Here is a 27187-nt window from a genome sequence, read left to right as displayed (position 1 = left end):
GATTATTGATAGAAAAAAAAACTATCAAACTATTTAAGAAGAAAGGTATGTCATAGTTGTACGAAGATAAAAATCCACTAGAGGATAAGCGTGATGAAAATTTCATCCAACTAAAATCTACTACATATTTTTATGAGATGTTTAAGAAGAAAAACCAAAAAAGCAGTGAAGTGATACCTCAAACAATCCTTTGGGAGTCAGGTAGACTTTGGTATTTTAGTTTAAAAGCTACAAAAGAAGCAGTTATAAAAGGAATAGTAGCAGCATAATTATTAAAATCAAGTGTATATAAATGAAGCAATTTAAAATGAAAATCGAATACTTTAATGTCGAAAATCATTCATATTATATATTTTTATAATCTATTTAAGAATTCTAAGCAGTCTCTAACCTCCTTTTGTTAAATTTTATTTAAAAGGCAATCCTAACACTTGGTTTTTCAACACTAGCAAGGGCAAAATTCCATAAATACTACATAAAAATACTGATAAGGTCAATCATTTTGAGATTTGCAAATTCTTTTTAGGTATTTCTCGCCCTGAAGAACTGCGTATCGATAACTTAACATCACTTTCAGAGTATAGCAAGAAGCTCCAGCAAGTAATCAAAAGATTTAAATTGTTGCATTAATTCCATAACTTAATATTTTAATTAAAATTCGCTTCATTCCTATAAATAAATATAATGTATCAAGAATTGAAAAACTCATTCATATATATTAAATTTTTAAATCCGCAAATTAATTCAATAAAAAGTATAACTAACTCCTATATTTTTGATAATTTTTTAAATTCATATTTAGAAAGAACCTGTTTGTTTCATCAGATATGCAGATAAAAAGACAGAAGCTCTAATAGGGCCTGATCTTGTAAAATTATTTCTTGAAGGCAAATAGACGGCTAACATTTCAATGATTTAATCTTATGTTCCAAATAATTCAAAAGCAAGTAAAACATAATTAAATTACTCTTTAAATTTAATTAGTATTCAACAAAGACTTAATATTAAAATCTCAACTTTAATTTAAATAAATAGATGAAGTATTCTACGTTGAATATAGGCATGATGAAAATACCCTTCCTTTGGGATTTAAGTTTTACAAAAAGATATTTTCTACAAAGAAGGGCTATACAACAAGCTAGGAATAACCAAATAACAATGAGAATAAAGATCAAAATATGGGAGGCTAAGGGAAAAAGGAGTCTATCATTAAAGGAAAAAAATTATTTTTTAAATGCTTTGACTAATCTCTCAACGTTAAGCTTTAAGAAGTATTATTTATTTTAAATTAATATACTTACTTTTCGTATTTTCAAAATAATTTTGTTTTTTTAATTAACTATTTTATTAATAAATAAATTTCATTTAAGAGTTCTAAAAGGTTAATTGAGTTCATAGAGAGAGCATATAAGTTGAAAGTTAGAAAATTCACTCCTAAATACATGCTTGACAGAAATGGCAATATAATATTCATGGGAATAAAACATTTATTTATAGAGCTTTTTTCTTATGGTAAAAACTATATTTTTTGTATCTAAATAAATATGTTTACTTAATTTTTAAATAAGCTCCTTACGATATTGAGCAGATAAAAGAGTAAAAGTAAATGACATTTTAGGAGTTTAGAAAACTTTATAAAAAGCAGAAAAAACACAATTTAGTAAAAGTAGGTGGAGTAGAAATGAAGTAAAATAATAAATTTTTTCAAAAAAAACTTTAAAAAAATTTTTTATTAGGCTACCCCAAGTTATTTAGCAGGACGATAAAAAATACTCTGCTACATTATATAAAAAAATGAGAGTAGAGAAGTGTGGAGGAGATTTCTGTGATTATGAGATGCTTGAAAAAAATACGTATTAATAAAAAATATTAAATCATTCTTTAAATAATAACTCAAACTACTTATAATAAAAGAGGTCCTCTTGCAATGAGAAAAAATATTTTAGAAGAATATAAAAAACATTTTGGAGTGAGAAAGGAGTAATTAGAAAATATAGCAATTAGCTTACCTTATGAAATATCAAATCAACTTATTTTAAGAACCCGTGAGTATGCTCTATAAGTAATTGAAATCCTTCGTAAAAATAAAATATTTTCTAAGGAGAGTTAAATAGTTAAATCTTAAAATTATCACTACACAAATGAGGATAATTTTGGAAATATAGATATAGAAGTAGAGTACCCTTTTATGAAAAAATCATATACTGTAGATAATTATGAAAATTAATACAAAGTAAATTTTTTAAATATCCAATTTGTATAAATATATTATTAAAAATTCAATAATCAGAGAGTTAAAATTTGCAAGTCTTGCTTCATCATTTATTCCTTAACTTCGAAGTATTTTGATGAAAAGCTGAAAGAAAAAATGAGATAAACATAAACAAGACAATATTTCACAAGATAGAGCTCTGCGAACTAATTTTAAACTATTCAGTTTAACTAAAATAATGAATAAGAAGGTTAAAATGGAGCAGGAGATACAATAAATTAAAAAAACTCTATTAAAGATGAATAAAATGCCAGAGAGTTATTAAAATCGTAAAGTTAAGTCATAATTAAGTAGAAGTCGGTAGATCCTAAACGATAAAATTAGTTTAAAATTTCAAAGTCTTCTAAAATTTCTATAAATCCTCGTGAGGATTAACAAATACAAGATTAACAGTAATACTTTGCAAAAACAACTAAAGCCAGACTCTTGCCTAATACAAGAAAAGATATTGAGGTGAATAGATTAACTCTAGGTAAACTTTAATTTTAAAAATTAGAATTATAGCTCAATTTTTTAATATTAAAAAAGGTTTCCTAAACTATGAAAAGTTAAGAGATTTGTATAAAGAGCCTGCAGATTCAAAGATCAAAAGCTAAATCCTTAATGAGACTAAAGCTTACAGAAAACCAGTAAAAATATTAGAAAATATCATACTTTTAATTTAGCTAAAAAATAATTAATAGGTTGTTAACCTCCTTGAGAAGCCAAGCAAAGATATGAAGAGAAAAGACATTAATGCCGATTCATATTTACTCTTTAAAATTGCAGAGGATAGAAAGAATTTAAGAAGAAATATTAACAGCGATTCCCAGATGCGTTAAGTTTTACTTAACAAGCTCCAAATAGCTCAGTAAGAAGGCTAAAAACCAGCATTAATATAAATAAACAGTCTCTATTATAATCATGCTAACTTTCAACATTTAAGAAAACTTCATAAGTTCAAAGTAATATTTAAAAATAATAAATTACTTTTTGACAAATTTTATTAATTTATCACAAAGATATCATCTCCGATCAATCCTTTCTTCGATGATTTAGATATTGATAAAGTCCAAGAATTAACTTTAGAAAAAGTATGTGATATAATGGGATACTAAGAACCTATAATTGATAGCTCTGATATGAAATTTTTAGTTATTGATGAGAGTACTGCAATTCCCTACTGCTTAATTGGAGGAGAGAAATCTAAGAATTAAGAAATTAAGCAAGAAGATGATATACATGAAAATAAATCAAAAAATGAATAAAATTATAATATTTCAGAGTAATTAAATGATTTAGATAGCCCATACAAAAAGTAAAGCAGAAATAGAGAAAATAGTTAGCATAACATTGAAAAAAATAATGAAATAATTGTTTTTCTTTAAGATTTCTTTGATAGCTACTTTGAATATAAATAGTTGTTTGAATCTTTATTATAACAAAATCCAAATAGGAGAGTTTTGCTGTTTAACCTGCCTGGTAAAATATTTATATAATTGTTTTTAATAAATAAATAAATAGTAAATAGTCTAATTAACCAAACAAATAAATCCAAACAAATTAATTTATCTTAGAATAAATCTACTTATAAAACAAGGGATTTAAATAAATAAATACATTTAAATTTATTAATTTGTTTAAATCAAATTTTTAATAGAAATTTTAAAAATAAATTTGAATAAGTAAGTAGAAGTTATGACTTTAAAATTTTGTTTTTGAATGTTTTATTTAAATCAAATAATCAAATAGGATAATCATATACGATATACAATTCGGAACTATTGTATCCTAATTACTATTAGATAGAAGTAATTGATAGATTGCTGTTTAAATTAGACCAAGAGAAGCTGATTAACACTAAGACTGATAAATTTAAATTTATTGGAATAGGTTATGGAGGTTTCATTTTGCAAAGTTATAGTAATTAATTAAAATATTTTGTTAAAATTTCATCATCAAATTAAATAAATAAATTCAGTAGAAATTTTAAATTTTAAATAATATTCTGAACCCTTTAATTAAAGAATTTTAAGAATTCAAAATTTCTTTAATATTTTTATCATTTTTAAAATAGTGGTTTCGGCGTATGGAAATTTGCCTCATTTAGGATCTTTGCTTTTGATAAATTCATTTATAGAAGTTGACAATATTTTGAAGGATACTCTTTTAAAGTCTCTAGAGATTTTTGAGACCTGCCCTGAAGGGATGGATGAGCTTTCATTCAATTATTTTTCAGTTATTGTAAATTCATAAGCTCTAAGTGAAGAATAATTAAGCATGAAGATGAAAATTAATCCAATTTTGAATGAGGGAAGAGCAGCTATCATTAAAGGTTGTCTGGCTTCGTAATTCATGCGCGACAGGTTTGAAAAAGTCCCTGTTTCTTGCTTGATTGTCCACACATTGAAGAATTGTGTAGTAAATATCAACTAAAGCGACTTACTAGCGAAGTACACAAAAGATGAAGTTCAAGATTTCTAAGCAAACTTAATTCTAAAAAAAATAAATGAAAAGCAAGTAAAGCGTAAGACCAAATATATAAACGGTGGCCATTCTTTACTGGAAGTAAAATATTATTTATAAAAATCTAGATATATAATTTTGATGAGAGCAATGATAAAAATTTTATTTTAATAAAATAAAAATAGGAAAATGTTGAATAATTAATAGAATTGATTAATGAATTTTTGAGAGAATAATTTTGAAATTTTAAATCCAGCAAAGCACAAACAAACAAACAAAAAATAAATAGATAGATAGATAAATAATAAAATTCTAAATGAATTTCTAACTGAATTATTTAGCATAAATAGACTACTTCATTTTTCCCTTTTATTATATGTAATTTTCTGATGATCGGTTCTCGCTCAATAAATAAATAAAAAAACAAAAAAACAAATAATTGAATTCCTTCATTAAAGATAAATTAAAATATGTTATTTTAAATAAATATTGAAATCTACGATAATATGTATTTTTTTTGTTTAATAGTATGTAATAATTTCTTCACTTTCACCAATCTTTAATTTCTTTTAAAAATCATTTTGAAATAGAAAGCATAAAAGGATGACGAAAAGTTATATTAATTTATTAATTATTAAAAACGAAGATTTATGAGAGCATTGAATTATATATTTTTATATATATAATTATATTTTTAGATTTATTGTTGTGGTAAATAATTGACTGACATTAATATTCTATCTACAACATTTTTTCTATTTAACTTATTCTTCATAACTGTTTAAATTTTTTTGGCTACTTAATGTACCCTTTTCGCAGAGATATCCTAGTTTTTAATGTGCATACCAAATCTTAAATAAATTTACAATGAATTTTTTTGCATTAATTCGTTAAGAAATGTTAGCCCATAAATAATTTACGTGACAAACATTTTTTTTAAAGCGCTAAAGAAATTTTTAATTTTGAAAAAATAAGTTTAGTTCTAAAAATATATTTGTATTTAGATATTTTAATAGTTTTTTGTTTGTTTGGCAGCAAGTTTTCAATTGAATTGCATTAAATATTTTTGAATATTTTAAAATTCATTTTCAAAAATAGATTGATCAATTTATTAAATCAAACAAATGTTAAGCAGAAAATCAGTTATGATTGATTGATCTAATGAATTAAAATGCATTAATAATTTCAAATTAAACCGAATGTGAATTATGATATCATATCATATCATATCATTTCTTTTTTAATTTCTACTCAAATCTTTTTCGCCTAGTTAATAATGACTGACTAATCAGTTATTATTTTATTATCATATTATAAATATAAATTATTACATTTATATTAATTATTAACGTTACGATGAATATCGTATTGCTGCATAATTTTATTATTATTATTATTATTATTAAGCTATTATGTATGCAAAGCGCATAATGATCCACAAGTGGAAGGAATGGCAATGTTTTGGTGCATTTAAAAAATATAATTAATAAATTAAAAGAGGGTGGGGAGAAAAACAAAAAAGAAAAAAGTATAGAAAAACAAAAGGGAAAAATCAAATGAAAATAATTAAGAATTCATTCAAATGATAAGAGTAGATTGAAAAAAGCAGGGAAAAAATATAATCAAGAACCTTCATCATCAGCACATTTAATTAATAAGGAATAATAAACCTTTATATTCATTGTTTATTTGTTTGATTATTTAATTATTTATTTGCTTTTTTCTTTGTTTGTTTGATTGATTTATTGATTTACTTATCCTTAAGATATTTATTTACTTATCTCAATTAAATTAATTGTATTAAATTTCTTCCTTCTATTTTTCTTTTTGCTTTATAATTTATGATGCTTGAGTTTTCCATTTTTATTTGAAAAAATCCATGAAAATATAAATTTTAAAGGGAATCCCAATTTCGTTATTACATATTTACTTTTGTCGAATTATGTTGTTTAGTTTTGTTTCTGCAAAGCTCAAGAGTAGATCTGGTGATTTTTAAAACAAAAGAATCTTCTTTAGCAAGGAAGGACAGACAAATTTTAAGTGGTCGGTGAAAAGAATGGAAAGAAGAAAAAGGAAAGAATAATTAATTCAAACATAAATAAAAAACCGAGATTGAATTAAAGCAGATTTTTATTGTTTATTTGATTTTTTCGTCATGTTGTGCTTGTATTTTTAATGAATAAATCAATTTTTAATTTCCTTTTGCATTCATTATTGTGAGTTTATTTGACGATTTGTCAGTATAAATATTTTTTTATTTTGAAAACTTCAAAAATAAATAAATTTCAAAAAAAATTTTTAAAATAATTAAAAATTAAAAACAAAAACCTTTAAGAAAAAAAAGCAAAACAAATAAAAATTTAATCAATACTTGAAAATGTCTTTATCTAGAGAAGAAAATATTTACATGGGTAAGATTTCGGAACAAACCGAAAGATTCGAAGATATGTTAGAATACATGAAGAAGGTTGTTCAAACTGGTTAGGAATTATCCGTTGAAGAAAGAAACCTTCTCTCTGTTGCTTACAAGAACACCGTTGGTTCTCGTAGATCTGCCTGGAGAAGTATCTCTGCCATCCAACAAAAGGAAGAATCCAAGGGATCTAAGCACCTCGACCTCCTCACCAACTATAAGAAGAAGATCGAAACTGAACTTAACCTTTACTGCGAAGATATCCTCAGACTCCTCAACGATTACCTCATCAAGAATGCCACCGTAAGCTACATTTTATTCTATTGGCTTTCTACTCATTTTTCATATATTTTTATTCACTCATCCAACCATCTTCTACACATAAGTATGTCTTCTTAACATAAGTGTTTTCATTCAAATCAGTAAAGATTGACTCCAATTTTAAGTGGAGCCCATAGTCCTTTATTTGAATTAAATAACTTATCGCTACCCTCAAATGAGAGTAAGACGTCTTTTAATTTTTTCTTCATACCTTATTTTTGAAGAACAAAATTTAAAAAGAAATTAAGAAGCAAGTAAGAAGATAAATAGGAGCTTTATAGTAAAATGGAGTTGATTTAATTGATACTACATACCCAATACTCATTAATTTATGAGATTGTTAGTATCTTCAAATAAGCTTACAATTTTACTTATGTGTGTCTGAATATGACTAACATTTTTTGTAGTAAGCGGTCAACTACATTACTCTAAGTTAGGAAAATAAATCAATAAAACAAAGAGGATTGTATCTTTTCTTTAAGATAGTAAATAATCTTAATTGAATAGAATGCCTCAAAAATACTCTCCTAACAGTTTTAAATACTTTTTTCTTTTTTTCTCTTAGCTTCATCAATTTCAAAATAAAATAAAATAAATACGAAAGAAGTCAATCAACTTACTTGACCTTTCTTTTCATAAATTATATCATCATCAAAGATGATTTAGTTACTGAGTGAGTGAGTGAGTGAATACGATTTAACCCAATATACTTCTTCTCAAAAATTATTGTTTTAATTATCTTCTACTGCTACTGTACCCTATAGCTAGATGCTTAGCCAGTCAGTAAGTCAGTTAGTTAGTGAGGAAAAATCATGTTTTTATAGCAAAAAAAGTAAAGATGCTTACATGCAAACTTTATTTAATCAAATAAAAAGAGAAGTATATTCGGCCATTAATGATTAATAAATTAGAGAAAGCACATACAATATATTATTCATCCATACTAATCTTCTTTTTAAATAAATAGAACGCTGAAGCTCAAGTTTTCTTCTTGAAGATGAAGGGTGATTACTACAGATATATTGCTGAATACGCCTAAGGTGACGACCACAAGAAGGCTGCCGATGGTGCCTTGGACTCCTACAATAAGGCTTCTGAAATCGCCAACTCTGAATTGAGCACCACTCACCCCATCAGATTAGGTTTGGCTCTTAACTTCTCCGTTTTCCACTACGAAGTCTTGAATGACCCCTCCAAAGCCTGCACCTTGGCTAAGACTGCTTTCGATGAAGCTATTGGTGATATCGAAAGAATCTAAGAAGACTAATATAAGGATGCCACCACCATTATGCAATTAATTAGAGATAACCTCACCCTCTGGACTTCTGAATTCCAAGACGATGCTGAAGAATAATAAGAATGAAGCTAATGAGATGGTGTGAAAATCAAACAAAAACAAATTAAACTTATAATTTTTATAATAATAATAAAAATAAGTTATCTTCATCTTAATATCATTTAATAAACTGAGTAGTCAATCATTTCTTAGAAGTAACTTGGCGAAAGGATCGAAATTATTCAAGATGTACCTTTGATTCAATAAGTCTTGAGTGTTTCATTTTTTTAATCTGCATTATTTTATTTGATCATTAAACTTATATACATTCTATATATACATATATACAATTATATATCTATATATTACATATTATATAAATAACCTTATAATTATATTACAATTCTATTTCCTCCCTCTCCATGTTCATCATTAAATAAGTAAATAAATAAATAAATACCTTTTTTCATTTTCTTTGATTTTCCATCTACCATTTTTCTCATAAAAGCTCTGGTTTGCTTGCTTATTCTGCAAAAGATGGATTTTATTATTTAAAGTTACTTCACAATTAATTGATAAGCACTTATATATATAATCATTACAAATATTTCAAATTTGCTCTAACCAGTGTCATTTTTATTTGTAATATCTAAATCATTTATTTCACTAGTAAAGTTTAAGGAATGCAGTTTAAAATCATTACACACATAAAAATTAAATATAATTATTATTCTACTATGAGTACATAGAAAATGTAAAACTTAAATACAAGAACACGAAGAATTTTGAATTCAATTTGGTTTTTTATACGACTTCATGAACAATTTTAAAAAGCATTTATTTTAAAATAAACGAATAAAATTGCAATAAAACTTTGAAATTTAATAAAAGTTGCCTAAATTTTTTTTGAGTTTTATTTTGATAGTTATTTATTTATTTAGTTTGCTTGATCGATTGCTTATTTTCCTCTATCTTTTAACTATTTTTTTTTACTTCAGTTTCCTTTCAAATGCTCAACACCAAATGACTACATGAATTATTTATACATATTTTAAAATTGAGAAACGCTTTCTTTTTCTTTTTTAAATTGCTATTTGGCGAAATTCATTAGCACCTAATAAAAAAATATATAAATAAATTCATGCTGAAGCTTGTTAAATTAAGTTAACAAAAATAGAAACAAAGATAGAAAGATATATCTTTCTTTTTTTCTATTTCTAAAATAATGGACTAAATTTTTATTTTTATAATTTATCATATTCACTCTATTTGAAATTTATTACTGAATAAGAAACACATACTATTTCGCAATTAAAATAATAATCTCCATTAATAAAATAAATGATATTCTAAATAGAATTACTGATATAAGCATTCTAAATAATAATTTTTTATTGCTTTTATTTGGCAAAAGTTAGAGCATTTAGAGGTAAAAAATTGATTAATATTTTTAACTTAATAATTAGGAGTAAGGGAAAAAAGATATGTTAACAATGTATCTTTTGATTATAGACACAAATTTCAATTAAGTGACGAGTTAATGAAATAAAAATAAAATATCTTTAGTCTTCAAATTATAAAAAGATATAGCCAAAGAAAAAAGAAAAATACTAATCATAATACAGTTAAGCTTCATTATATTAAATGTGATTTATTTTTTATGGAAATTTATTTAATAAAAATTCAGTCTTAAAATTAGTTTTTTCGTACTATGTAAAAATACGTCTTTATCAAGCAATTGCTTTTAGATGTTGACATGAATTAAATTTAGTGTGAAGAGATTGATTGATTGATTAGTAGATTGACAGATATTAAATTAATTAATAATATTTAATGAACAGATTTATTGACTACACATTTCTTTATTAAAACTCAACCTATATGTTTTTAATCATTACATTTGATAGAATATTTTTCTAGTTGCAAATGTACAAAATATATAAATAGTATAAATATAAACTCATAACTTTTTTAGTAATGCTCCTGTTGTCTAAACTTTGTAACTCTTTCTTATTCTTTCTTGTATTTCATTCTTTAACGATTTGTTAGTATTTTATTATAAGTTATTGTGGTTTGTTATTTCGTTGCATACTAAACCGTTGTTGTTACAATCTATAGATAAATTTCTTTAGTGATTATAAGTGGGACCATTTTATTTTACTAGATTAGGGCTTTTACTATTTTATTTACCCAATTTCTAACTTGTTGTTGGAACTTAGAATTGTCTATTTATGGCTATTTTATTTGTGCATAATTGAGGAGTTTGAATATTACCCATATTCTAACTTCTATCTCTTTTTCCTAAATTCAAAAGATTTTCTTTACCTAGCTAAGTAGAATTTAATTAAGGGGTCTTTTTGTATGTTTAGGTTTAGAAGTTTTCTTATAATAGTAATTATTACTAATTTTAGTCTCTATTTTAGTAAATATTGCTCATTGTATTTCTTTAGTACTTAGCCATAAGCAAATTATTACCATTCATTTGCTATTAAAATGATGTAATCCTGTTTCCATTTTCTTAAGGCTCATTAAGTATAGTTGATTTCTCTTTCTTAGTGGGACTTTATGATAAAGATAGCGATCTTTCACTATTTAAAATATCATTTTACATATTTAATTTAAAAATTATTATAAAAAATGTAAATAAATTATTACCTTTCTTCAATTTCGATATGATGACTAAGGTTTCCATGGTTTACGGAATTATTCTTTTCATCAAAGTTTATTGATAGGGAAAAGCTATGAGAATGCTTTTAGTTGATACTTTAATTTTATAATTTAGATTCCTGATAAGATTCTTGACTTAATTAATTTTGCAATTTATTTCCTAAAACCTAATCTCTGGAAAAATTGAAAAAACTCTAAAATATAGCTGAAATTCTGATAGATTACACTTATGAAATCATTTATAGATATTGTTAAATATTTTAAGCCCTCTTTTCGAGAATACTGCTGTTATTTTAGCTACTTACAAAAGAATTTTCGTTATCATTTTTAGAATTTTCTAAATTTAAAGAACTGAGAGCATTTACAAAAGAAACATCTGCAAATTTCATTCTATCTTGCTTAGGTACCTTATTTGATTTAGTGAAGTAAGTTTAAAGTCTTTAGTGTAACTCATGGAAGTCTTTGTATTTTTTAAACACTGTCCATTAAGCTCCTTCATTAAATAATTTAATTTATATTTCGTATAAAGAGTAAGGTTTTGAGCTGCCGTCTTAGGAAATAAGTGTTTATAGGATATCAATAGAAAAATCCTCTAATTTCAAAGATGGAAATGGAGCTTCTTCTATTTCTTAAATATCATTAATATTATTAAATTCAATACCATTTTCGATATAATCAACATATTATTTTGTATTGTTAATTTCTTCCTTTCTTAAGTCTATTTGTTTTGGAATATTTGAAATTAATTCCATTTAAAATCCTTTATTTATTTGATTTTAACTTGCCAAAGGAGTTTAGTATATATTGCTTTAAGTTAATCTTTAATGGATTGAATTTTTAGTTGAAAAATTTCCATATGATGTTTCTAACTAGTTTAGAGGACTATGCTATCTATACTTTTAATAAATCTTTTGGTCTTGCACTTAATTTACATGAATACCAGATATATCATTACAATCTTCTATAGATTATTGAGAAGTATTCGCAAGATTTACAGAAGTATTGCATTTTTGATTGTTGATACAGGAAGTTTTTAAATACGAATTTGTTAAAATTAAAGATTTGTTTAATCTAGTATCCCTGTTTTCTAATGACCTAGAATGGTTTCTTGTTTGAGATCCTCCTCTACTTACCCATTTCTTAGATGAATCTTTCTTCTTATTACTATTTTCTGCAGCATTTGAAAGTATACCAGATTTTTCAAAACTTTTATTGAGTTAGTTTTATCTTATTTAGCTTCTAATAACGTCTCCAAATGGGTTGGTTCCTATAGAACAGACATTTAGATGATTTTGGTAGTTATCAATGTCACAATAAATATTACAAAGCTTACAGCTAAATCCTGCACTTTATTTCACAATAGTTTTGAATATTTTTAGAGAATCTATTTTACTCTGCATAACCTGCATTTTACTTTCTTACTGATTAATTATCAATAAAAGTTACTTATTGCTTTCCATTAATTCTTAATAACTTTAAAATTGCATTTCTGCTTATGATACACTTTAAGTTCTTCCTACTAAAATTAAATTAATAAAATAAAAAAATTTTAAATTAAAAATTTTTCAAACAAATTAACAATAAAAAAAACAGTAAATCTAATAGTTAAATTACAATTTAGTGCTTGAATCAGCTACTCATTTATAGCCTTGCTATCTTGAAGTTATTGCTTTAAAAACAAGAGCTAACTTTCAAAAAGTTGTTTATCTCTTTCCCATTGTTCTGATTTTTTATTGATAACAACTTCATTTAATTCTTCAGCACTTTGTTAAATTTCTTTCATTTTTTTTTCAGTACCTAACTTGAGAGAACTTATCTCTATTTGATATGCTTAATTGGTTTCTTTTAACTTATCTTCTGTTTATTTAAGCTAATCATTTAAAACTTTCACTTCACTTTGTAGCTAAATAATAGTATTTGTGCACTAATTTACCTGGCTATCTTTTTCTTTATACCTTTCTTAGGTTTCTGCATACATAGTCTTTAAATTATTATTAACTTCTAGGAGTTAATTTTTCTCATTTTTTAAAAATTATATTTCTTGGACTAGCATTTCTCTTTTTTGTTGGTTTTTCGATTCCATAAACTCAAATTCTACTTTCACATCTCTCAATTCATTCTCTATTCTTACATAGTCTTAATATTCTTTCATACTATCTATTTTAGTGCTAAGTAATTTAATTTATTGATCATAAAAGTGTTATCTTTCTTCATATTCATGCTAAGATTCTTTTAATTTTTCATTTAAATCGTTAGTAAAATCTTTTTACTACTTGAGTAAGCAATCTTTCTCATTAATCTACCTCTCTAGCTACAATTTTTCTTCTTCTTTATTTTATATAATATTCTCATAGCATTTCACATATTTTTAAATATCTGTTTCATGTTACATTTACTTCTACTGAATCTGAAATTCATAAAATTACTTATAAGCAATCTGCAAAAATTTACTTTTTGTTTCAAGGATAATGCTACATATTTCTCCATATTCTGATGTTATTTCTTCTTTTATTTAGTTCCAATATGTGAGAATTTCACATTCTTCTTAGGTAAGATTGTTTTGAATGATATTTATTTTTTTTACCATAATTTCTTCACATTTAGTCTAATTTTATATAAAAATAATATCAAAAAAATGACATAATTTTATTACAATTTGAAAATAAAGTAAAATATTAAAGAAATTTATCATAATTTTATTATAATTGTAAATTCTGTCAAACATTTTCTTGAATTAACAAAAGATTATATCTAAAAATAAAAGATATTAACTAATCAAATTAAATTGATAATTTACCTAATATAATTCATTATTTTATTTCTTGTACAGTTAAGAATATTTTTCAAATTCAATTAGTATATTTTAGTTGTTAACGCCTTCTAATTCGCATATTTCTATTATTTTTTATTTTGTAGAGCATAATAATTACTCTTAAAGGCTCTGAGAAATCAGTTCAGAATTATCTTTAAGTTTCAAACTTTAAAAGATCAAATTTTTGCATTCTTTTAAAAATATTTTAATAAAATTATTATCTAATAAAAAAATAAAATAATTAATTAATTACATTGTTCAATATCCGATGTAATAAACTCTATTAATTATTCTTATATCTTTTATAAATTTGGTGTAATACCTTTATTTATTGCACTAAGATATTTTTCTATTAAAAAAATTAATTATGGCCCAGTAATATATCTATTGTTAAATGCTTTAGCTCTCATTCTTTTAACAACTTTTTTTTGAAGTTTTAATATATCTTATAAAAATTCCTAACGAAATTCTGTTTGGTTTTAAACACTTATGGATTATAGTTGAGATTCTTCTTCTAAAGGGCGCACAACAGCAACACAATCTCTTTCAGGAAAGAAGTGCTTAAAAAGCTTGCGAACCATATTCTTTTGCATAGTAGTTTCAGATAAACCCTTTTATTCTTCCAAAGAGTTCTCTAAATATTGTTTTGAATTTAATGGTTCACCCTTTTGATCTTCTAAAATTAAACTAAAATCTCTCAATACCCACATGAAAAATGGTAAATTTTAGCTAACGCTTTTATCATTAGAAACTTACAATTACAATTACTTGACTAATTTAAGAACATTATATAATTGGTTTAACGATTTTTCCTCAATCGGACCCATTGTATTAAATATAAGAACAGAACTCAATAGTAAATTCAAGAACATAATTTTATTATCACTATTTTCATTCTGGTCAATGCTTCCAAATCCCTCACTATCAATAACTATAAATTTTTAACCAGATTCTGACTCAAATAATTCAGGGCAAACCCATAAACCCTTTTTATACATAAATATATAAATAATTTAATCAAAAAAAATTGATTTTTTCTATTACCTTAGTGCATTAATTAACAGTTGGACTTGTTTTGAATTGTTTTTGTTCTTCATTTATAAATAATTTATTAATTAAGCAACTTTTTCCTGTTCTATATGGTCCAACTATACTTAAAACTCCTAATGATTTTTCTTTAAGAGAGCATAAATAATTTTTAGCTTACTAAGAAACTTCTAGTATTCCATCCTTATTTTTGTAGACAAGCTATAAAGGTTACTCTTATTTCTACATTTTTCTAATAAAATTAGGTTTTCAATTAAGTATCTTAATTAAAGCTTGTAAATTAAAAATATTAATTACTTCTGATTAATATTCAAATTTAATCAAATTTTAATTAACAATCAAATTTTTTAAGAATATTTTTACAGAATAACAGAAAAATTGATAGATTCATTACACAAACACAAAATAAATCGTTGAAAATTAAAGGTTTGATAATTTGATATCTAAATAAAGGCAATACATATTACTTGACAAAACAATTTTATATATAATTTGTATATATTATTCCAAAAAATAAAAAATTGTATTTTCTAAAATTTTAATTTTATATTTCAAATTTTACTCATTCAATAAAAGACTAAAATAGCAGTAACATAAAAATGCATTATTGAAATTTTTACACAAATTTTTTGCTTTGTTCGATTTATGAGTACATTTTACTATTATAAACTTATAAAAAATAATTTATTTATTTATTGTAAAATTAAAAATTAATTTAAGATGAAAATAGAATATAATTTAAAATGACTCATATTGGCAGATATAAAATAATTTAGTAGAATTTTTTTAAGCCACTTATTTTTAGCTTTAATAAGTAATTTAAATTTTATTAGTACTACTTGATACAAAATTAATAATCATACTTGAAATATTTGAAGCAGAATAAATATAAATTTTATAGTTAATTGATAGAGAAAGGATTTTTAAATTATCAAGTATGATTTATAGTAAACCTTCAATGATAAAATATTCATAAGAATAATTAACTAACTTGAGAAAGAATAAAATAATTCAGTAGTTATTTTAGGCTGGTAACAATTTTTAATTTTATAATTTTTCATGAAAGCTTTTAAGTATTAAATACTTTGTTTGAATTTGCTATTATGTTATTAAGGCAACAACATAAAGTATATAATTTCAGTGATTACAAACTCAATAAATAAATAATAATCTTCTAAAATTATAAAAGTTAATCCTATAAATTGCTAATTAATAGATTGAAAGAAAAATTAGTCTTGATCACTATGACTGAAGAATGGCTACCAAAAATATAATCTGGGTTTAAAAGAATAGACCTATTTGGAAAACCTATTGGATTAAATTATAAAAGTCAAGATAAATTTTAAACAGTTTTTGGTGGTATTATTACCATATTAATGATTATAGTTTTGTGCTTGTTCTTCTAAAAAAATGTAATTTTTTTAATTTGATATCTCATTGATACCATGTTTTGCAATCGCTAATACCTTAAAAATACTGATCGCCATCATTTAATTTATAATAAAATTAGTTTTTCATATAATTTATAATATTTTTTATAAACAAATTAGATTTCATAGTTCATCAATAAAGGTAAATAATCTTATATCATCTTTTTAGAAAAAAAAATGATTTGCTTAAATTTAAAAAAGAGGAGATCAAAGTATCTTATGTTCAAGACTACAATTCAAATCCTACTAATTTAGTTCTTGATTTGAACAAATTTATGTTTGCTATTTAAATAACTCAAAATAATTTTATATCTAAGCCTCTTTTCGAGGTATACTTAGAGAACAGGTAAAAAAAACTCAATTTATCAAATCACATTAGTTATTTCAAAAGTTTACATTATTCAATTTTTAATGTTTACATTTAATTATAAAAGGCATTATTAAAGATTTGATAACGGAACACAAGGCTAAAAAAGAGTAAATCATTTGCATAAATTTATTTAGGATATATGTTTTTTAATTGTTTGTTTACTTCTACATTTTAATTTTTTATTAATTAGTAATAGTTATTTATGGAGCCATGCACATTAAGTCATTGGTCTAATATAGGATCAGATTTTGATTGGAATACTACATATTAATAATTAGGGTTTTCAGACTGGCTTTGTCCAAAGTATATATATAATTATAAAAACAAATTTTTGATGAAATTTTATCAATGCTAAACCTAAATAAAAATAGGAAAAACTAAACAATAATCTTAGGTGGAGATTATACAAGCACAGATTTTTATTTTCTCAAGATATCTATTAATAAATGTGATCCTAATAAAGTATAAAATGAATTTACACCTTATTCATCTTGTGCTTCATAAGATGATATTCAAAAAGTTTTAGATCTGAGAGGAGGGACTGCAGTTTGCTCTATTTACTTTAGCAATAAAATAGTTAACCCTTAAAATTATAATCCTATCAGCAATTATCTATCAGATGAAACATTCTTTAACTTTTAGCCTACTAAAGTAATTCATTTTTAATAACAAAAAGTTTTTTATGTTGTATATAATAACAGTTGTACACAAGTGCAAATATTTTCTTTTAGCAAGTAGAAATAGATACTGATCAAAGCTTAATGCCATAATAAGACATTGAATAAAATATATTTCCATATTACTCACCTAGAGATTTTAGAGAATAAATTGAAGCTGGAAGTCCTGATTAATATGCTGTTTTTTATTTTAGAAGGAGTTCAATATCTAACACTTATAAAAGAAGCTTTTAAAAAATTGATGACCTTATTTCTTATATCGGTGGTTTCTTTCAGGTATTAATAAAAAAAAGCAATACACAAATAATTAAAATTATTTCTAAATTATTTATTTTTAGGCAATATTAATGGTCTTAGGCTTCATTGTAGGGTACTACAACGAATGGGTATTTATAGTTGATATAGCTAATAGGTTATACAACTTCAAATAAAAAGAAAAGAAAAGAAATATAATTTAGAGATAAGAAGAAATAAACAGATTGCTTGAAGAGTAAAACAAAAATTCCCTTAACAACATTGCGAGCTAGAATAAAAGTTTCTCAGAAAATGCTCAAAACTAAAGTCACTCTTAGAATATGAGAAATAATTCTAAAAAATCATCTTTAAGAGCAGAAGATATAAGAAGTATTATTAAACAAAGATCAAAAACTATTAAAATGAGTTTAAATAGTCATTTTCGATAAAGGTTATCTTAAATTTAGTAAAATCCTTAAATGAATGAAACTAATTCTAAATTATCTTAAATGTCTGAGATAAATTCTCCTTTTAAATAAGAATAACATAATTAAAACCTTCCTATTATTTAAGAATCAGACAATGATTTCGGGACATAGAAATAATTAATTAATCCTAATCCTGCAGATAAAAAATAATAGTTTGCTTTAAATAAATAAACCAACTTAAAAAACAATGAATTCAACCAAAAAACTGAGTATTAGATTTTACTTTTAAAAAGAATAATAAATTATTAATTAATTATGAAAATAAAAATTAAGTGCTTTTAAGTAAGATGATTATTCTGAAGAAAATTTAGAAATGAATCGTACCCATAAATTTTAAATCTTAAAAGATAGCAGCAATGTAAGCTTAATGAATTAATAAGTATAAAATAGAATATTTATTTATTTATTATTGAGAAATTTTAAACACTTTTAAAAATTAATTAGTAACATAGTAAACAAGATAACACTTTAGTAATAGAATTATAAAAAAATAGCTAAAAAATAGATTCGAGTAATTTATTTGATGGTAAAAATAATGAATAGAAACAGCTTAAGATTAATCATTTTGATCATACAGAACTAAAACAAAACTCTAATGAAAGCCATACTTAAATATAATTAAAAGATATAACTCCTAATTCTTTGTAAGAAGCTTAGGAATAAGAAAAAATTACTAAAGGATTCTAATTCAAATCAAGAAAGTAATATAAATAGATTAATTATTCTTTAAATTTCATTAAAATCTTTATATAATTATATAGATCTTTTTTGATGTCTTAATTTGAAGATATTCTACAAAGGTAGTAGGGTGTTATTTTGGGAGCAAGATTTTTTGTTAACAAACTGTTTTTTGGCCTTCTTTTTCAATCCGATGAAAACGAATTAATAGAAAAATCAGCATAACTTGTTTCTAAAGTATATTATTTTTTTTTAATTAGATTACAAAATATTTATATTTTATAAAAAGGATTTAGATATTTACGAGATTCTTTACAAGCTTTAAGAAATAGAAAAAATGAAAAGAATTTTATTTGATAGTTAATAACTAATCTTATTTAATTTTTTCCCTAAACCTGAAATAGGTGGTTAGGCTTAAGAGGAAGTAACTATTTACCTATTATTTATTAAAATAATAAAAAAATCTTTAAAAATAAATTTATAAAGTTTCTTAACAGAGACAGCCTTATAAATCAATATCAGAAAAAGAAAAAATAAAGTAATGTAAGCAGTATAAATCAAAATTCTTAAAATAAATCTAGTAAAGCAGTTAGCAATGCTTTAATTGCTCTTTCTAGAATGAAAAGAGGCATTAACAAAATGAGAAGGAGCTCTTTTAGCGATATAAAAGCATATAAAAGGCTTTATGAGGCTTATGAATTTATAGTTGAAGACTAAAACTTAAATAAGATTGAGTAAATATTTTTTTTATAAAAAATTTAGAGCAAAAGAATTAATTTTTATTTTTTATTTACAAAAATGATTAAACTTAAACAAAATTAATTAAAAATCAAATTAAATTAATTCATGGTTGATAAAAAATTAATATATTTTGGTATATTAGCATGAACAAAAGACTTATAAAACTGTTAGGAAAGGAAATGGAGGATATTTTCAATACATCGAAGCTGTAAAAATTATATAAATTGAAAATATTTGTTTAAATTGAGATAAAAACTAAATATAAACTAGCTTAAAATTTAATGAGGATGATTAGAGCCCTAACTTATATTAAAATCAGAGAAGAAAAGGGTTGATAGGACAAAATAAATAAAAAACATTTGTAAGAGGAAAAACTTTTGCAGATGTTATTGTAGCAAGTGATCCAGATATTTCAAATGAGGATTAACTCGAATAAGAATAAGATATCTCTGACCAATAAATAGAAGAAGGTTATAACTAAAATTTAGATGAAAATAATTTCAATAAAAATAATTCATACAACAGCTTCTAAATTAAATTTAATAACCACTCAAAGCAAGAAATTCCTATAAAAAAAGATTTTCAGCTAGAAGAATAACTTAATGATTCTGTTTAAAGAGAAGTGCCGTCTGAAGACACAGATAAAAATTAGCAACCCTAAATAAAATGCTTAAATCATGCAATATTTGATTAACACATTTTAAATAATAATTCATCTGCTAACATCAACATTAAATTAAGTGATAGCAACAAATGATCATGATTGCATTTAATTAATCAACTTTATGAAATATTTATATTATTATTTAGATTATTTATTCATATTTTTATATTTGTACATAGTTAGTTTAATTTAATTTTTATTACAAATTTTTGATTAACCACAATATTCTATTTTTAAAATATCAGTATCAATATTTAACTTTTATCATTAAATTAATGATGAAATATCTTTATAATTAATTTTCTTACAAATATTATGAAAGACCATTAAAAATTGAATAAATCTGAGTGAGTAGAATTCTTGTAGTTTAAGTTTTAAAATTTATAATAAATTTAAATAGAATTAATATTTGCTTTAAAAAAAATTCTACTAAATAAGATTTGTATAATATTTCAGAAATTTTATATTTAATTAGCTATTTTTTCTTTAATGATATTATTCTGGAAATATTTATTGAAAAATTTAATTTTGTTTACTTTTAAAAACTATATATAATTCAGTTCTAAATTACAGTATTTATTGAAATGGGTAGATTTGAAGTTAATGGTAGATAATTTGAAACTAGAGGAGCTTCGCAAGGTGCTTAGTTTGCTAAGGCTATTCATACCTTCTAAGACTATTTAAAAAAGAAGAGATATCAGAATTACAAACCTAAAATATATTTTTAAAGATAGAATTTGAAATATTTTCATTTAAAACCATATGATATGCACTCACATAGTAAATTATAAAAATATTATTTCTAATTTTTGATAAATTTATTTTTATAAGTCTTAAAACACTAGTCTTCAAGCACTTAAATATATTATATTTGTGCATTTTCTGTAAGTTGTATTACTTTTGCATATATTTCAAGATTGATATATGATTAAAATGTGAGATACCACTACTTAGTTAATTATCCTACCTAAATGAGGATCTTTGATTAATAAGTAAATAAAATCTCATCTAAATTTTGGGAGATAGGAAGAGAGTACTTTAACGATTATATAATTCCCTCAATCAGATCTGAGTAGGAGTTCTATAACTTTACTTATGGTATAAAAAACAAAATTTTCAAAATAGAAGAAAGAAAAGCAAAATCTTAATAAGAATTCTAAATACTAAAATCAAATGCAATAGGTATGTATATTTATTAGATTTTAAATTGAAATAAATTAAAATGAATTTATAAAATTTTAAACTAAAGAGTCAGATAAAGAAGTAGAAAAATTCGACGAAGCAGTACAATAGCAAGATAAAGATATAAAAAAGTTATTATGGAAATTAGAAGAAGAATAATAAAAGTAATAAGAAAACAAAAAATGATATAAATATGAAATATAAGTTGCTTTGCAAATTTTATTTAAAATTTAATAAAAAAATAATATTTTACTTTCGATTATTGATTTTATATATTTTATAATCTTGATTTTTTTAAAGTAAAAAGATCCTCAAGCTATAAAAAATATAAATAATTAAATAAATATAATAAAATATTGCTTCAAATGATAAAAAGAATTAGATTAAAAAAACTGTAAATAAGAAGAGATTTTTAAAGTATTTATTAATAACAATAATTTAAAATCTTTTTAAAACGCTTGGAAAATAAAATTTCTGTTAATACATTTTTTTATTTTTAAATTTATTAATATAAAGGTTGAAAAATATAATATAAAAATTAAAAGGAGAATTGTAAAAGTAAAAAGGATACAAATATATACAGATAAAAAATAATTAGGAGTTATTTTGCAAATATATGTATAAAAGTTTATTTTAAATAAAAAAATATATTTTATCTACAATCTTTATTTTTCAAAGTAAGAAGAGCATCAATCAAATAATTAAAAATTTAAATATAAATAAGTAAATAAAGAGAATAAAAATTAATTTCAAATGATTAAATAAATTCAATTACAAATGAAACTATTCTTGAAATGTAAATTTATTGAGAAATTTTTAAGACATTTATGAATAAAAGTAATTTAAGTGCGTTTTAAATGTGTGGAACACAAATTGCTTTAAATTATTGTAAATAAATGTTTTTGCTTATATATATATAAGCTTATATAAATATACTAAATTGTAGACTATCTTGATTAGTTTGTTAAAAAAAATTCAGTATAAGTTATTAACTTTTGATAGTGTAAATTTTGAAAATAACTATTTCATTAACAAATAAATACTTTCACTTACTTTTATTGGTGCACTTTATTCAAGTTTAATATTTTTTATAATTACAATTTTTTATTTTTTTTAATCATTTCCGCAATTTCACAAATATAAAAATAAATAACTAAACTATAGGATAAAGATGATTAACGGAATTAAAAATCTATTTAGCTATTTATTTGATTCTAAAGACTATTCAACATTTAGTGGAGTAGTAGATATTATAGTAGTTAGATAGCCAGACGATTCGCTTAAATCTATGCCTTTTCATATCAGATTTGGAACTTTAAAAGTTTTAGATAATTAAAATATTAATATATAAATCACTGTTAATGATAAGAAAATTGAAGATGTATTTATGCTCATGCTACCTGAAGGAGCATGCTACTTTCCAGAACTGAACGCTAAAAATGAAATTTAAAAGAAGCTAAGACCAAGCTCTGCAATATTAAAAAAGTTTAACCTTAAAAATGGATATAATAAGATTTAATTTATTGCTGAAAGCGATCTGCAAGGAAAATAATTAATTGAAGGTAAAATTTATCTTTACAACTATGATACAAAACTTGTTATATCTGACGTTGATGGCACTGTTACAAAATCAGATGTTAAAGGTCATATAAGCACAATAATAGGTAAAGAGTGGACTCATGATGATATAGCTGAATTATACACTAATATATAAAAAAATGGTTATAAAATGGTTTACTTATCATCTAGACCCCTTTACTTTTATAATTACACTTAAGGCTATTTAAAAGGTATAATATAAAATGGATTTACTATGCCTGATGGCCCTATCTTGCTATCTCCAGATTAGATAATTAGCTCATTAAATAGAGAAGTTGTATATAAAAAGGCAGACGAATTCAAAGGAGCACTACTGAAAGATTTAAGAAGAGTTTTTCCTGAAGAAGTTAATCCAATCTTTGCTGGGTTTGGAAATAGAGACACAGACGCTACTGCTTGCTTATACGCAGGAGTAATTATAGATAATATATTCATTATAAACGAATAGAGCTAAGTAGAAATTTTAGGAAAATAAGAAAAATCAAGCTACAAAAAAATAAATGAGAAAATTCAAGAGCTTTTCCCAAGACTACCAAAAAAAAAAGAAGAAAAACAGTAAAATAAGCAATTACCAAAATGAAAAGAGCAATTATGTAGACTAATATATAATATAAAATAATAATATGCTAATTGTACAAAATATTCTTTAATTACTTTACTTACTTACTTGATTTCATTAGTAATTATAATATCAAATATCACTAAGTATTTTTCAATATTAAAAAATTCTATCTAATTTTTTGTATTTTTTATTAATCAGTTTTTATATTTAATTCTTGAAATTATTTTCTTCAATAATAAATATTCACATTTTAAAATTTGCTCAATAAATTAACAAATAAAATTTAAAAAAAACTTATTTTTATGAATACTTTAAATTTAATTCTCAAAATGTTTTAGGATGATAGTAATAAACATAGATTATTGTTTATATTTAAAAATTATAAAAGAAACTTAAATGGTATTGTTATTGAAGTAATTCCAGACTAAAGTAAAAAAAAATTTTTTAAGTAGTTTTAATATTTTTATTTTAATCCTTAGAGAAATTTAAAATTATTCTTTTTCTATTTTGAAAAGTAATTTGTAAACTGACAAAAATAGATTTATCTTTTTAAAATTAAAGTTAATTTCTTTATTTTTTCTAATTAAAATAATTTATTAATTCTTTTAAAAATTTAAATAAACTTTCAAATAAAAAAATTTTATTTATAAAAAGAATTCATTTACTTAATTCTTCACTATTAACTATTTACTTAATTGTTTGCTTAATATACTAAAAATATTTTTATTTAAAAATAAAATTGCTTTATTTTCTTTAATTAATAATTTATTATTCTAATTATTCTTAAAAAGTTATTAGCAAGCCTTTAAATTTAAAATTCTTTTGCACAAATTTATTTGTTGTTAGCTTTTATTTATTTTTTTTATTTTTTATGCGAAAAAATATTTTATCAATAATAAATAAACGGTTTTTATTTAACTTGAAATTTAAAACTTTCAAAAATACAAGTAAAATATTTTCTAAAAATTATTTATATGAAAAATAAAATACGTAAGTTTTTTTATAAGATTATTCACTTATTTATTTATTTTCAGTATTCTAAAGTGACACCTTCACAAGTAATACCATTAAAAATGTAAGTGTTATTTAAAGGGACAAACTAGTTAGTTATAAGCTTAATAGCTTCTTGAGATGCAACTCCACCAATAATAGCAGCAATATTATGAAGACGGGAATCTTCGTATCTACAGAATTCCTAGATAATACCTTCTTCAATAGCAACATAATTAGGATATTTAGTTTCTCTTATTTAAGCTGCTATTTAAGACAACTCTGCTTAATCAGAAGGATTGGGGAATCTTCTATGCTTTTAATAGAATTAATTAACAGCTCTTTATCCAACAAACCAAAGGTGGTTTTGGTTATCATAGTTTTCTGTTTCAATTGGCTTGGTTAACTCGTTATCAATAGAGTGGAAATCGATAAATTCTAAGCAGTTAATATTATCAAGGAATACTTAAATATCCTCATTTTGATCAAAAACAAGATTTTTGGTATTTATTTAATTTAGAATTTTTACAAAAGCTTCACGGTCGGCATTGTGTTAGGTTTGATAAACCTCCTTTAATTAGATATACCATTCAGTAGTAGATTTCATATCTGGGATACGACGATCAACAGGCAGGAAGTGGTTATTTTCATCACGGAATTTCTTAAGAGCAGCTACAAGAGTCCAGAACTTTAAGTCATCAGAGCTAGAGTGATCCAAATTTTTACAATAATCATGATCAAAAAGAACTTATAAATTATCTGGAATTTAGGTAGCATCTTTATGAGCCCAGTAAATCTTGGCAAGAGCTTCTTCGAAATTTTCACGATCCTTAGCTTCAAGCCAGTGCATTTGAGTCTCGATGGTTTTTTTAAATTCATTCTTTTCTTGGATTGATGAAGGAGCATTACCATTATGAGATTGCTTCCATGCATTCATAGCCTTTACTAAAATAACTACAAAAGGTACGTGAGCTAGAGGATTCTTATCTTCATGAGTTGATAAATCCTACAAATCAAATTTATCACAAAAATCTTGAAGATGTTAGAAAGGTTGGCGGATACGAAGAGTCCAGTCATAGAAGTCTCTGTCTGGTTTGCTTTCTATAATGCAATGACGACCTGCTTAGAGACGCAACTAAGCATAAAATCCATTTGTTTAGATTGCCAGTAATTTAATATTATATTTATCACAAATAACAGATAGCTTATGAAGTTCTTCATCAAGCAACTCATTTGCTATAACGCAAGTAAACTCTTTAATAAAATCTTCCTTAGCAGCTAATTCATCTACATTTTCATTAAGCCACTTACCATGAACATCTTCAGGATTCATTTCTGTAAGATTATCACAGACACTCTTAGCACGGGGTTGACCTAAATCTTCAGGAGAGCAGAAAAAATTGTTTCCTAAATCTCTCTCAGTAATGAGTTGGTGGTCTACAATAGTAATGTGACCGCATCCTGGTAAAACTAAATTTTTAAGAGCTTCAACTCCTGCAGGTGCTGCTCCTAAGAGCAAAATCTTAGAATTGGCCAACTTTCTTTAGCCTTGAGGACCCCAAAGACGAAGCTATCTATCGTATTTATCTTTAGATGACATATTTTAAACTAAATTATAATTTTTTTGTTTGAAACTTTTGCTAAACTATCGCCTAGGCTACTCCTTATTGATATTGTAAAAGAGGTTTATACAAATAAATTGTTTTTAATTATTATAACAATTATACCAAATCTTTTTGTTCGCTAAGCTTTTCTATATTTTTTTTTAATTAAATAAAAATCTTATTTTTAATATGATTTGATCAATAATTTTAATAAATTATAAGACTCTTTACATTGTTAAGCAATTTTGCTTTATTTTCATGGTACGGTGCGACTGTATCTTTTTTTTATGATCTCCCTGTTCTATCCTTATTTAATCTTTATGGACTGTCTATCTAATAACGATAAAATTTGATTTCTCATTTCAAATTAACTTTTCATTTATTTTTTATTGAAAGCGAAGCATTAAGATTAAATCTTATAATATCTGATCAATCTGATCAAAAAAAGCATAGAGAAGCCTCTATTTATATCTTTTCTGATTTTTGCTGATTATTGGTGATTAATACTATATTAAATAATTTAATTTTTTTTTAAATAAAATTTTCTGAAAAAAAAGAAGAAAAAAAAATATTTACTTTTTTTTATTTATTGTATTAAAAATGGACTAAATTTTTATTAAAGTTTTCTTCTACTTATTATGTAGTGTTTTTTAATTTATTTCTATAAATTGATTCAATTTTAATTTCATTTAAATTCTTCTTAAATTAATTTATT

At 23.5% G+C, this 27187-nt stretch overlaps 8 protein-coding genes across 8 annotated transcripts; 5 read left to right on the top strand and 3 right to left on the bottom strand. All coding sequences in view use genetic code 6, as the record gives it.

The window, feature by feature from the left end:
* Positions 1-47: 47 nt before the first annotated feature.
* TTHERM_00216030 (hypothetical protein) lies at positions 48-4959 on the top strand (the record flags this gene model as incomplete). The annotated part of the gene is made up of 15 exons (XM_001020473.3): positions 48-201; positions 419-600; positions 803-947; positions 1036-1271; positions 1371-1512; positions 1569-1686; positions 1737-1853; positions 1915-2233; positions 2291-2744; positions 2801-2901; positions 2956-3216; positions 3274-3733; positions 4004-4174; positions 4329-4819; positions 4903-4959. 15 exons carry the CDS (start codon positions 48-50, stop codon positions 4957-4959), a joined length of 3408 nt encoding a protein of 1135 aa, XP_001020473.2.
* Positions 4960-5936: 977 nt separating this feature from the next.
* Positions 5937-6187, bottom strand: TTHERM_000216011 (hypothetical protein; the record flags this gene model as incomplete). The annotated part of the gene is made up of 2 exons (XM_012798717.1): positions 5937-6001; positions 6049-6187. 2 exons carry the CDS (start codon positions 6185-6187, stop codon positions 5937-5939), a joined length of 204 nt encoding a protein of 67 aa, XP_012654171.1.
* Positions 6188-7094: 907 nt separating this feature from the next.
* On the top strand, positions 7095-8814 carry TTHERM_00216010 (Bmh1 14-3-3 family protein; the record flags this gene model as incomplete). Its single annotated transcript, XM_001020471.3, has 2 exons — positions 7095-7433; positions 8419-8814. 2 exons carry the CDS (start codon positions 7095-7097, stop codon positions 8812-8814), a joined length of 735 nt encoding a protein of 244 aa, XP_001020471.1.
* Positions 8815-10687: 1873 nt separating this feature from the next.
* Positions 10688-15481, bottom strand: TTHERM_00216000 (amine-terminal domain guanylate-binding protein; the record flags this gene model as incomplete). The annotated part of the gene is made up of 6 exons (XM_001020470.2): positions 10688-11315; positions 11383-12913; positions 13009-13999; positions 14192-14397; positions 14460-15192; positions 15251-15481. The coding sequence occupies 6 exons, from the start codon at positions 15479-15481 to the stop codon at positions 10688-10690; spliced, it is 4320 nt and encodes a 1439-aa protein (XP_001020470.2).
* Positions 15482-16392: 911 nt separating this feature from the next.
* Positions 16393-20628, top strand: TTHERM_00215990 (transmembrane protein, putative; the record flags this gene model as incomplete). The annotated part of the gene is made up of 15 exons (XM_001020469.3): positions 16393-16665; positions 16804-16825; positions 16885-17029; positions 17118-17160; positions 17244-17356; positions 17425-17704; positions 17755-18006; positions 18069-18661; positions 18726-18831; positions 18897-19153; positions 19214-19367; positions 19420-19554; positions 19617-19864; positions 20014-20079; positions 20142-20628. Exons 1-15 carry the CDS (start codon positions 16498-16500, stop codon positions 20626-20628), a joined length of 3069 nt encoding a protein of 1022 aa, XP_001020469.3. The 5' UTR covers positions 16393-16497.
* A 431-nt stretch (positions 20629-21059) lies between these two features.
* On the top strand, positions 21060-21903 carry TTHERM_00215980 (transmembrane protein, putative; the record flags this gene model as incomplete). Its single annotated transcript, XM_001020468.2, has 3 exons — positions 21060-21315; positions 21367-21717; positions 21785-21903. Exons 1-3 carry the CDS (start codon positions 21120-21122, stop codon positions 21901-21903), a joined length of 666 nt encoding a protein of 221 aa, XP_001020468.1. The 5' UTR covers positions 21060-21119.
* Positions 21904-22888: 985 nt separating this feature from the next.
* TTHERM_00215970 (nuclear elongation and deformation protein) lies at positions 22889-23896 on the top strand (the record flags this gene model as incomplete). Its single annotated transcript, XM_001020467.1, has 1 exon — positions 22889-23896. One exon carries the CDS (start codon positions 22889-22891, stop codon positions 23894-23896), a length of 1008 nt encoding a protein of 335 aa, XP_001020467.1.
* A 1012-nt stretch (positions 23897-24908) lies between these two features.
* On the bottom strand, positions 24909-26468 carry TTHERM_00215960 (ThiF family protein; the record flags this gene model as incomplete). Its single annotated transcript, XM_001020466.3, has 1 exon — positions 24909-26468. The coding sequence occupies one exon, from the start codon at positions 26466-26468 to the stop codon at positions 24909-24911; it is 1560 nt and encodes a 519-aa protein (XP_001020466.1).
* Between the last annotated feature and the right edge of the window lie 719 nt (positions 26469-27187).

This window comes from Tetrahymena thermophila, assembly GCF_000189635.1.
Source record: "Tetrahymena thermophila SB210 genomic scaffold scf_8254564, whole genome shotgun sequence".
Classification (NCBI taxonomy): Eukaryota; Ciliophora; class Oligohymenophorea; order Hymenostomatida; family Tetrahymenidae; genus Tetrahymena; species Tetrahymena thermophila.
This window is presented reverse-complemented; position numbering and strand designations above follow the sequence as displayed.